Source organism: Anopheles gambiae, chromosome 3, assembly GCF_943734735.2.
Source record: "Anopheles gambiae chromosome 3, idAnoGambNW_F1_1, whole genome shotgun sequence".
Classification (NCBI taxonomy): domain Eukaryota; kingdom Metazoa; phylum Arthropoda; class Insecta; order Diptera; family Culicidae; genus Anopheles; species Anopheles gambiae.
This window is the reverse complement of record NC_064602.1, coordinates 3,509,055-3,522,078: the sequence shown is the minus strand read 5'-3', so window position 1 is coordinate 3,522,078 and position 13,024 is coordinate 3,509,055. Positions and strand designations below refer to the sequence as shown.

General features: G+C 49.5%; 1 protein-coding gene across 1 annotated transcript; it reads right to left on the bottom strand.

Annotated features, from left to right (window-relative positions):
* Positions 1 to 1,880: 1,880 nt before the first annotated feature.
* Positions 1,881 to 9,802, bottom strand: LOC1277976 (protein sister of odd and bowel). Its single transcript, XM_317495.4, has 2 exons — positions 7,564 to 9,802; positions 1,881 to 2,929 (listed from the first exon to the last, which is right to left on the bottom strand). Exons 1-2 carry the CDS (start codon positions 8,595 to 8,597, stop codon positions 2,500 to 2,502), a joined length of 1,464 nt encoding a protein of 487 aa, XP_317495.4. The 5' UTR covers positions 8,598 to 9,802; the 3' UTR covers positions 1,881 to 2,499.
* Between the last annotated feature and the right edge of the window lie 3,222 nt (positions 9,803 to 13,024).

The window sequence follows — 13,024 nt, the reverse complement described above, 5'->3', positions numbered from 1 at the left end:
CAAAAAAAAACACATACTCAGGCACAACCACGGCACAGGTTCTTCGCTGAGGGCCACCCGTCCTCTGGGAGATGGGTGTTCCGTCCTGTGGCCCGGCATGTGTTATGTGGCATGGGCGACGCTTGTTTGCTTTTTGTTTTGTCCTCCGCGCATAAAATGTGTCTCTGCATGTTGCTCTGGCTCTTAGCGTCTTGTTTCCTCTAAGACCCCTGCCTAATACACGCTCCGACCGCCTAACTCTGCAGTGTGTTTGGTTCGAGTTAAACAGATGTGTGGCTTAGTGATTTGGGAGGAATTGTTACTGTTTTAGCGTGGTCGGAGTAGTTTCAGATCCGTATTTGGGTGGTATTATGTGTGACACGGTCTATACAATTCGGCTGTTTCGGGATCAGGAAGGATACCAAGAAGTAGTAACACATCTGCATAATTAGCGATTGAAAGATTTTTGTCTTTTCGATGTTGTGATCTTCCATATCTACTCAACATTTCAGCCGAAGCAGAGCTCAGAAGACAAATGTTTACTTCACTTTCGACGGGATTTTGTGCTCTTCAAGCGCACAAAATAATCTCCCCTCGAGCCATTTTTCTGCCCTTAATTACTTACAACATAATCTATTCTCCAAACCCTTGATTATGGTTATCTTTGCGACGCAAAAAAAACATAAATTGCACACCGATCTGCGCATTATCTGCGAACATAAATTCCCTTCCGAAGCCTCCCAGCCCTAAATCTTCACACCTTCTAATCGTGTAATGCCCGGGCCGCCGGGCGCATGTGCATGATTGATTATCACTTAATCAATCAGATCAGTTTATTGTGTCCCCGTTTTGCGGCAGGGTTCATAAATTAAGCTTGCCGTTAAAGATTAAATGGCGTTTCGCACTCCATCCGAGCAATGCCTGCTGTCATTTCCGTTGAACTCTTGGGGCAGGAGGGTGGCCGGGGGTAAGCGGAACAGGCAAGCAAGCAAGCAAGCTCAACCGAGTGGCATAATTTATGAGCCTGTCCGCGTGCATGTCCTCGGCCGGTGTCGGGTTCGATGTTGGCAAATGAAAACGAAGATGTGCCCACTGCTTTCCACCGCTCATCGCACTAGACACCGGCTCGGCAGAGCCCGGTCGCCTAGACAACCCGCCCTGTGTGGTGTGGTTGTGTGTGTGTGTGGTGTGCAATAAACAACTCAATAAAAACCAGTTGACCACGGTACGCGACCACGGGCCGATGATATCTGCACCGGATTAAATTTACTCCATAAACATCGCGCGCATGATGCACTTACAAGAAAACTCAATAAACACATACTTAAGCTGGGATAATGTACGCAAATGAATCGTCCAGTCCGGTCGGTCTGTCGGTGCCAGGTTAGGACGGTCCGTTAGGGCAAGTTTCTGCCCAGTGTCCCGTCTTGCTCCTGCCGGGGAATGGGGAATGAAACATGATCACATTTAGAGCCACGGCGAGTGTGTCCATACAAGCGATACGGACTGGTTGCCATGCCCATCCATCTCGTCCATCACCCGTGTTGCGATGTCCCGGGGCTTGCGAAAGCCTCCCATTAAACAAACAAGTGCGCGGACTGATACGGCGTGCGCTCTGTCATGCCATTTGATTAGAAGTCTGCGTTTGAACGCTTGCAACGGGGTGTGCAATTGATGAGCTGCAAACGGCCCCAAGATCATGCACAACTATTTATATTACACGGTGATCGAAGACGGTGCGCTCTTGTCTCTTGTCCCAACGATAACACGTAATAAAGAATCGTACACATATGGGCAAAGATGTTGGAACATTGCAGAACTTACTCACCGTTAACTGTTGGATGGAATTTTCAGCCTTATTCGAATGTTTGGTCCAGTTGAAATAATAACGTCAGTTTGAGTTCTGTTTGAGAGCATATATTACTAATATCAACTACCTGGCTTACACTTCCTAGCATTTTATTTACCTATTTGCTTTACCACAAAACTGTTCCGTCACAAAAGCGGAAGATAATCGAATCCGTTGTACATATGTCTGGCATATCAGCAATAATATTAATAATAATAATAATAATAAGTACCTAACAATCAAACGTCCTTATGCCTTAACCAATCGCAAAATGGAAGGAAGAAGTAGACAATTCTCAGAGAACGACATCAGTCCAAGCCTTGCCTGGCCGGCCGGAAGGCACCGATATAGTGTACTTAGTATGATCTTAGTTTAGATTTACCATATTTTACAATCTATCACCGAGCGTGGGGTGCTGCTCGAAACGAAAGACTTGCTTCCTACAATGCTAGAGCATAAGCGACGAACCGTCGCTAACATATCAGTCACTTTTAGATTACTTCTCCCGCACGAATGCTCACAGGCTGTCTTAGACCTACACTATTGGACATACCGCTTCTAGGTGATTACCATACATGCATCACACACACACACACATACATTCAAGCCTTTTCATACATCCATTCACGCATCCATACTCGTATTTAGTTTGCCTTCCCATCACGCCCCGCTCAGTCCACATCGGCTAGCGCCATCAGATCTACGGTTTTCAGCTCACATCCGCCATCCTCTCGGTCGCTCTCGGTCGCCAGCGAACCGTCCGATCCGGCCGCAGCTGACGCGTTCGGGCCGGCCAGATCGAACGCGCCGCCCGTACCGCCGGCCGTCGCGCCCAGGTTGTGCGTGAGGCTGTGCCGCCGGAGGTCACAATTCCGTCGGAATACCTTGCCGCAGGCGATGCAGTGGTACGGCTTGATGTCGGTGTGCGTGAGCAGGTGCGTTTTGAGATTCGAGCGCTGGTTGAAGCTGCGGCTGCACACCGGACACTTGTGGGGCGACTCCTCCATGTGCAGGATCTTGTGCACGGCCAGCGTTCGCGACTGGCAGAATCCTTTTCCGCATTCCAGACATTTGAACGGTTTCTCCTTCGAGTGGATGTATCTGCGCGCAGGTTTGAGGGGTGGGAGAAAGAAAAGGAAGAAACCCGAATCGAAACGGAATTATAAAATAAGCCAGCAAAAAACAACAAGGTACACAAAAGAGCTACGAAAAAGCCATATCCATCATATATGCATATAAAGGTGTTTTAGTGAAGAAAAGAAGTAAAAAAAAGAGCAAGAAAAGGAAAGAGCTGCCCGCAGATGAAGCGTGGTGAGGAGAGGGTAAGTATTTAATGCGATAAAAGTGAAGCAATAACAACAAAAAAAATGAGCGCAAAACGCGAAGAAAAAAACACAAACACACACCAACCGCCAACGAACAAAACAGGAAAGTTACAAGCAGTGAAGATGAAAAAACGATGCTAAATAAACTCCAAAACCTCCCGCAAAACGTGCGGCGTGAAAAAAAGGCCACCTCCGAAAATGAAGAATGAGCAAAGGCAAAGATGCTGGTGATGTTTATGGGTCTTCGGTATTTTTTTTTTTATAATGCGTGGTTATTTCTCAGCCCGCAAAGCGCGGACTACGAGCATGGGGCATCGGTTTTATGGTTGCGAAGGATCGGAGTCGATCCGTGAAACCTGTGGGGCTCAGGCGACTGAACCTGTCAACGGCAAGAGCGAGAGAGAGAGAGAGAGAGAGAGAGAGAGAGAGAGAGAGAGACGAAAGGAAGAAGGGTTTCATTCCCGTATCGCGCACAAGATTAAGCATTAACAGATGTCGGATGCATAAAAACATAATATTTTTATATTGATTTCATCAATTGTCTAGTCATCGCGTCCCGCATCGGTTCGAAGGGGCGGTGAGAAGGGGGGGGGGAGAAGGTTTCAGACCTTCTTCGCTCGTGGGATCGCGCGCTCTGGATGATGTGCGCCACGTCCGCCAGGTTGAGTGCCCTATAAACGCGTGCACACCAAAGCACGCGCACGAACATGCTTGATCGCGATCATGCTTGATCGAGGGCAGACACCGGCAGGCCGAAAGATCGGAATAATAATAAAAAAAACCCCTCTCGGACCCGGCAAAAGTGTTTCGAGAGACGTTTGGGGAGGAAAGAACGTTTCTTTCGTTCCCGGACGATAAAATAAAGGTAGATCAGCCGACGGCATTGGGCAGATGAAATTGGGGATGTTGTAAAAGTTGGCCTCGGGAGGATGGTTTAAGGCTTTTAATACTGTGTTCGAAAATAATGAATCCTATTCAAATGTTTATTTTTCAATTACAGCAAAGTAAACGAATGAATCAAAGGAATATTTGTTTGCACTTTAGAACTCGTCGAAAGAAAGAGCTTTACGAAGGGAACTGTGAACTATTTGATGTGTCTCTGTTTTCTAAATTTGGTTCAAATATTTCCTCTTCTAAAGAATTTCACAAATATTGCAATGTTATACGCTTCTAGATGAACTTAACCAATTATGCCAAATTTAATTCTAATGATCAAATGGTTGCAAGGTGTCGTGCTCCAGGCGTTTCATATGTAAGTGGAGTTTGAAATGATATTAATGCGTGGATTATTAGTTGGGGAACCCATTAGCTTGTGCCTGTTGTGCGTGTGATGGTGGATGGAGAGAGAGAAAGAGGCCGTTTGGTGTTTATATGCATGTATTACTGGTACTATGAGTATTAATATTATTATTACGACTATTATTTGCTAGCCCGCGCGGTGTGTAAGGACAAATGTGTGAAGGTTGGTGAAGCGAAAGTTAAGCTAAGTAGATTAGCAAAAGCGAAACAGTATCACAATTGTCTACCTACCTTAACTTACGCCAAAAAGCTTTTTTGCGAGCAGCAGTTCGACGAGCAAAAGTCGAACGCGTTCCCTCTTTCTCTCTTCCGCGTTTTGTTTTCTTGTTTATTGTTTGTTTGTTTGTTTGTTTTGTGGCCAAGCAACACACAGCCAAGACTGACTCTGGAACGCGCAAGCTCTGTATCTCTCGTACACTATAAAAATAAAACAACTGTCCCTCTCCGTCCCGCCCTAAAAGAAGCTTGAAGCTAAGGAAGGAAAAGTAAAACGCTACACCCAACATGCGCTGGCCAGTCTACTGCTAGTGCACGCTAAACGCATCCTAAACCTGCAACAACCTCGCTAATTCCACTGACAAGCGCTAACAAACAAGCTGCTGCTGCTCCTGTTCCTGTGTTTGGTCGTGTATGTGTGTGTGTAAGTGTTTGTTTGCGTCCCGCTTTTGGCCGCGTTGCGATAGGAATTTCGTTTGAATAATGCACCTTATCGGGGCCGGTGTCAAGTTGAGCGCTAAAATGGTCGTCCAGCTGTCAGGGGCGATGCCACTTATTTATCATCTTGCAAACAGCGATTTCAACACCATCGAGACCATCGGGAATTAGTAATTTACACTGTTGCATTCTTTCTCTCTCTCTCTCTCCCTCATCCCATCCCATCCCATTCCCGGGGGTGTCCAAACGGTTCAACTCCAGTGCCGAGTGTCTCTCTTTTGGCTCGCGGACCGACTGCGAGGGTGCGACTTATCGAAAAATCATAAATTAAATGTGCGACACACATTTCCCTTACACACGTCTCTGCCTCTCTCGCACACACACACACACACACAGTCATGACCATTTGCCTGTGCCGTTGTGCGCCGTTGTCCGGCTTTCGAAAGTGTCGAGAATCAATTTACATATCGTCGAAATGAGAAATGGAAGTTACTTCTACGCTGCTCGAGCGCGCGGATCACCACCACAGAAGGCAAGGCAGCAGAAGGCTGACTCCGTCGCGCTGAGCCGAGCTGCACATGATGATAACCCGACCAAACCGACACCCCAACCACCCACCCAATTGCCCACGGAGTAGCATCCGCGAGTGGCCGGTGGGGAGAAGAGTGCAAGAGTCTGAAAATGGATGCCATAAATTAGGCGATCCACTCGCTAAAGTGATCATGTTCGTAGTCACGCTTCGTGCGTGATCATCAGTTTCGCTACTTGCCAGCAAACAACCGGCCAGCCAACAGAAGGAAGTACCGGAGGCTTTAGTAAGGATACTTCTCACACTGACACTTCCCTGTTTTATCCCCCCCCCCCCGCCTCTGTTCGCTTGGTTCACTTTCATTTCGTATTAATTTTCGTTTGTATAACAACTGTGGCTTTTGGAATCGACCCGATAAAACGGATTGCTTTATTATTAAAACGAGTTACACAAACATGACTTTGCCCATTATCACCTTCACACTTTCTGTCTGCTTTCGTATGAGAATCATATCTATTAAAACCTAAATATCATGACTGCAACTGATTCTACCCTTAAAGAAAACTGTCCATATGTATTTGTGCTACAAACACACAGACCAAAAAAAAACTTCCTCGTACTGTTAAAAGACAAAATAAAACTTGACCTTTTTTATCAGACCAACACCTGCAGCCGCGTGCTCCCGCATGAAACTCGAGATGCGATGGGAAACGCATTCTTGCGTCCGTAATTTCGACGCAACTGACCGAGTTGACCGGGAAGCATGAAGAGCATCAACAAAAAAACCAAAAAAAATACAACGAGACCCTCCAAATATCCCGCTTGCTTATCTCTGCCGGGGTCGTTGGGATTTTTTATTAGCTACCACAAAACGTCTGCTAATGCCTTCATAATCTGTAACCGATCTTAAAAGCGTCTATAAACATGGCACATGCACACACGCAGGCGAGTACCCGAGCCGAGTGGCGGTGGCTAAGGTGAGAAGCTTAAGTGAATGAAAACCCCCCAGCTGAAGCTGACAAGAAATTGAAACCATCCCAATAAACGACTCGCCTCAAATTGTGTCACTAATGTGGCTCTGTCGCACAAAACGAAGCGCGGCTATCGCTCTTACTGTGGTGTTGGCAAATGGCAAAAAAGAGGTAGAAATTAATGATCAATAATAATTATCGCCCAGGCACTCAAACAGAAGTAGAAACCTGATGCATAATGCGTGCCAAGCTGCAATAAACTTGCGCCGAATGGATTGAGTGATGGTTCGTATTATCGCTGTGTATCGCTAATGAAGCAACGCTCTATGCTGTATGCGTGTAGACGTGCAATGTGTATGTGTGTATGTGCGTGACTGTTTGGAGATCACATCTTGGAGGGATATATGGGAAATATCCTTGGACTACTAGATGCGTGATAAATGCGCATTTTATTTCCTTACACATCTTTTGCCTTGTGGAAGGACATCACAACAATTGCTTCTCTCTTATCTTCCTGCTCTTGGCTCTCTCCCTCTATCTCCTTCTCTCCTATCGTTCTTCTTTGTGGTCTACATCTCTCTCTCTCCCTCTCTCTCTTTCTTCCTCTCTCTCTCTCTCTTGTTGCCCTTTTCCTGCTCTCTTTCTCTCAGACGGTTCTGCAGTTAGGATGCGGTTGTAGTCTTGTATGGTTCGGGAGTTCATTTAGCCAGATCCACGCAACACAGTATGGATGGAGGGACAGCGGGAAGAAAAGAGAAGAAACATCAGAACAAAAGGTCAGCGTGACTGTTCGAAAAAGGGAAGGGAGCAGAGTGATGTGGTTTATATAAAATAACGAGAAAAAAACACACACAAAAACAATACAGTTACATTAGATAGAGAGAGAAAGAGAGGAAGGATAGAATAGAGGGAAGGTTCTGAAAGAAGACGAGCAGGATCCAAGATGATCAGGCTTACCGGTGGTCGCGCAGGTGATCCTGGCGACGGAACGCTTTCCCACAGATGTCGCACGAGTACGGCCGCTCGTCGGTGTGCGTGCGCTCGTGGATGAGCAGGTTGTAGGACTTGGTGAACTGTCGGTTGCAAAATTTGCAGATGAACTGCTTCTTCGGTCGCTGGCCACTACCACCGGCCGCAACGGCTGCCGCCGTCGGTGCCGTCGCAGCACCCGCGTGGCTGTGTGAATCCTTTGTCCCGACGGCTCCCGACGCGGAAGTTGCCACCGACACGGACGGTGCCGTTCCGACACTCCCAGCCGCCGCCAGGGTTTTCATCTTGTCCGCGCTCATCTGCTGGTGGAAGGCGGCATTGAGCAGCAGGCTGGGATAGCCGTTGTCGAGCGAGTTCCCGTCGGATCCGTCGTCCGGTCCGTCGTCAAAGTTGAGATCTTCATCCTGATCGAGCACGGGCAGCTCGTCCGCCAGCTCGTTGCCCTGGAGCAGCATGGACGGGCCGGACGTGTCCATGAACATGTCGTCCCCGATCGCATCTCCACCATCAGCACCACCCGCGTCATTCGTCGTCTGGGCCGCGGGTCCGGTGATCGGCATCGATGGCAGGGGCTGATGTCGCTGGTGAGATGCGGTAGAATGCCCCGCAGCGGATCCGGACAGACGCAGCACCTCCGACTTGCTGGTGATCCTCTGCAGCGTCAGGTACGACTCGAGCGCCTGCAGATTGAGGGCGGCTGCAGCGGCCGAGTTGGCCGGCATGAGGGCGGCCTGCTGCAGGCTGGTGACCATCGTGTTCTGTAGCGACAGCACTACGGCCGCCGCTGCCGCAAAGTCACCCGCTGCCGACTGCGATCCCGATCCGCCCGAGCGGCCCGTGGCGGCGGCGGCGGCTGCGGCGGCTGCAGCAGCCGCCACGGCCACCGCTGCCGATTCGTTCGATTGCTGGTCCATCCCAAGCGCACACACGGCCGGTACGGGAATGTTTTCTGGGGCGGGCGATACGTTCCTGACGGCGGCACCGATACCTTCCACTAACATCTAGCCCACGGTTGTCGGTACGCCCGGCCACGTAGCGACGGGTTTCCTTTGCCCTGTTCCGACTCGTGACTTCACGCGACCTTCACAAACACCCATAAATTAAGCAAACATTTGACCTCACTTGAGGAGCTGAGAAGCGAGTGCGAAGAATGGCCGGCCTCTTTTCCCTCTGTTATGCCTTAATGCCTTAATACCGACAACCGCTCCCTTATCAGTCACACGACGGTTCAAACGCGAATCGACACAAGCCGCTATCAATCGACACTTTCACATCCGCTGCCTCTCTCCTTCTCTTTCCCCCTTGCTCTCTCTCTCTCTCTCTATTGATGTTTGTTCTGTTTGCTTTTGTTTCCTGGTACACACAAAAACACGAACCGCAACACAACAACCGAGCGGCTTGTTAGTTCATTTCGGATTCAATCGCGTCAACACCTACGCAATCCTTATCAACACAAACATTCACTGCCACACACACACACACACCTACAGAAAAGTCCTTGCACAGTCGGACACACAAACATACGCACGCACACACACACAAAGATACAGGATCTTCCGTTTCCTGGCGGCACACAAAAAAAGCTCTCCGTAGCGTGGAAAACACGAAAAACGTCCGTTTGCAGCAGCGAAAACCGGCAGCAAACCCTCTGCCTTTCCAAATTCTCGAATGGGTAAGCGCGCGCGCACCAGCGTTCGTTCGGTCGTTCTGCCGTATCCAGCGTCCTGTGCTCTTCTACGCATATCGATATGGAGACGCACTAGCGAGCCCATGGACCGGGCTGAGGGCTCTCAGCCGGACGAGAGCTTTTTCGCTCACCGCTCGCTCGCGCACCGCTTCTATGGCATCTCGCTCCGGCTTCCGAGCTTTCGGTGGGCGCGCGCACGACGCTACGCCTCTCGCTATCTCTGTCTGTCTTGCTCTCCCTCTTGTGACTCTCTGCTCTCGCTCCGTGTACACACGCTTGCCACTCTGCTGTTGCTGATGCCTTTGTTGATGAAGCTGAGGTCGTGCGCTGCCGTCGCCGCCACCACAAACACTGCTGGAAAGCTTGGCAAGATTCGAACCTGTTTTCTTCTCGTGCGGAGTCTGCACCGCTGCCGCAGATCCTCCCCAGCACGATCCGCTGTTCGTTTCCTCCCCAACCACGGGCGGTAAAGAACGCATTCGCTCTCGCACACCCACACGTAGCGATGGTTCACGCTGAGCCCATCCAAAAGCCCCCGAAGCGAAATCATGAACATGAACAAGTCGAAAAAACCGTGTGTCTAAAACACGGAAGAGATACAGAGAGAGCAAGATAGAGAGAGAGAGAGAACAACTACAAATAAAAAAACATGTATACTCCTTCAGTCGATCAACCTTTTTAAGAAAAGTGGTTCCATGGGACGACCGCAACGAAAGGGGCACACGAAACCCGGTACGGATCCATCGTCACGCCAACCCTATCTCCCCGCTCACACATCGCCCCTTTTGAGGTTCCTCTTAGCTTCCAAACCGAGCGTCCAACACGTCCTCGCAGCATCATGCTGCGTTCATTAGGCTTGGGGTTCGATCGGGGCTGTGTTTTGGGAACAACAGTTTTACCGACCCAAACTGTCACTGGCGCATTTTCACCCCCCAGCAGGCAGCAGTTCTATGGCGAGGAACCCAGACCAGAGCCCAGGTTCGATCGATGTGTGTTCTTGCGTGTTACCCCGTGCCGTGAACCATAGATTTCAATACATCTGGCCATGGGTGTAGATCGATCGAGCCGGAATGGAAGGTGCAGAGCAACCGGCCCGGGTGGAACCTGTTTTGCCACAGATGCCCGGGGCGGTTTGTGAGCGCTGCACCATCATCTCGTTTTGCGAGGGTGTGAGCATTTCTTATTAGCGATCGACCCCGTTCAACAATGTCGATACGAGCGTGTGCAATATGCTTCCCCGTCATGCATGGGGAGGTTACATGGGTTACGACGCCTTTCCCACTGTGAGATATGTTAACTAACACGGTCGACCACAGTTTTATTAACCTAACCCTTTGAAGGCTTGTGCATGGGAACTCCTCAATCAACCGAAGTCCCCGCCGTTGAACGCTACATCAACCGTCGCGTGAAAACGTCAAGCTTGATCGGATTGCCTTCCATTTGACACCCGTGAGATAGCTCCGCTGGCTCCGTTTTATTGTCAACACCTAGGGGAAGCTGAGACCTATTTGGCCGCTTTACAGCCCGATCTATTTCTCCGTTCTCCTACGAGCGGGCCGCGATTCCAAAACCCTGGCCCACGCGCGAAACGCCCGTCTAAGCCCGTCGTTAATCTCCGTCCGTCAAATCCCCAGCGGCTTTCGAGACGGCAGGTGTCCTACCCAGCCAGACGACGGAGACCGTGTCAGTTAATGTCGACCCATTCAAAAAGAAGATCGCGATCATCCACGGGTGGACTGGACCCAACGAGCGCGTCACTCACCGCGTCTCTATTGCCTAAATTATCGTTGTTTTGCTGCCGCTGCGGAGACGAAGAACACGACGACGAAGACGAAGACGCGCCTTGACTGAAGTTGTCTGAAACGCGATCATTACGAGGCAATCACTACCTACTTGACTTGAATTACGATGGTCATTAATCGCGCGGTAAGTACCACAAATTTCAATCAATTAGAAGCGTTTTTATCGATGCCGGACCGTCACTTAAAAACCGTCGACACTCGTTGCCACGTTTCTGCTCATTTAGATACTTTGGCGTGTTGGATGGCTTTGGACGTGAAGAAGAAAGCCACAGCATCTTCAGGTGAGCGGGTACGATAAAGCTACGTTCAAATGTACCCAATTCCACCAGTGCTCGGAGCTCGCGTGGAAAATGCTTGCCACCCAGACTTGAAGGAGTTGAAGATCAAGAACGGCATCCAAATTGCTCCAAACCGCAAAACAACTGCCACCAGAGAGACGCTATTTCACGCACACTCAACGCGCACCACTTCTTCATGTCGCCTTTCGATGCCTCCGCTCCTAGTTTGAGGCTCACTTGAGTAAATAATAAAACTTAATAGTGAAATAAACCCGCGAACAAAACGAGCTTTGTTGTAGGTATATTTTCATCGTTTGCGATCTTATGATGGGTATTCATCCCTACCCGAAAACCCTCATCGACGGTTACACTGATTTTCCATGCAGCTATCCCAGCCCGTTCCCCGTGCCCGTTGCGAGCCGGATAGGAGCCGCATCATGCTCGTAATTCGCTCCATACAGCCTCTCATCGACGGTGACTTCGAGAATTCTTCCTGCTTCGAACATTATCCGTATTTGATGGTCATCAGAAGGGCATTACGGTTGGTAATTCGAGGAAAAAAATATAGTTTTTATATATTTTTAATACATACTGTGATGTACAATTAATATTCTATAAATTTGGGCATTTCAAATAATGCTTTGGCCTGTATTCATTGTTTTTTTTTGTCGTATGAAAACCTACGCTTCCCAAAACCATAACCCTCCTAGGGGGATCGAAAGCCGTTACGGTGCGATCATAACGATCGGTTTTCGTTTCGCCAGCCTTCTCACCGCAACGCCACGCTCACGATCCACGGCGGGCGTCACGCGGATTTATGCGTACGAGAGGCGCGCTAGGGCCTTCTTTTTCCTTTCCCTTTGCTGGAGTCGTTCTTCACAGAGCCACACAGCCATAGGAATCGCGCGCCAGCAATCGATCTTGAAAGCCCCGTCGGCTTTCACGTGGCTTTATTGTTGGCCTCTTCATCCCTTCAACTGGGGCTCCGGGTTCGGCGTTTGTCCCGTGTGATCGTGATCGCCGACGATCTTCACTCGACGCGGAGTGCGAAACTGAGCCTGCGTTGATTAGGTGCGATCATCAAACAACGATCACACGATCAAAACGATCGTTAGGGGATCGGAGAGATCGATCGGCGTTGTGCTGGCAGCTAGGGTTGAAAGCCTATCGCGCAAGAAGCCCACCTACGAACGAATCGGACCACTCGAGGGAGGTGTTGGAATGAACGGAAACTATCCCACTAGAGCGCCTGTACGATCGACATCCACTTCCATCGTATGCGATGCTTCGAAAGGGCTATCCCACCCACCAAAGCGGACTAACGATGTGCAAACACGTGATGCGAGCCGATGCGAGTGAAAGCTAATTTATGCTCGAATGAAGATGAAGAAAATTAATTCTTCCATAAATCCCACTTTCCTCCCTCACACACGCTCTCTTGATAAGAATCAGTTGCATACATTTTTGAAGTCGAATCCCGCTTGGGGAATGAGTAAAGCGTGGCGCAGCATTCTGTTAACAAACCTTCAAACGATGATGATGTCTTCCCGCTTCATCCCGCGATCGTTTGTTTATTTGCCTTTGCACAATGCGCCGTTGCGCTTGTCTTTCTGGTCCCCTCCTCCATGCGCCGAGGCAGAGACACGCGAGCCAACGCGAGT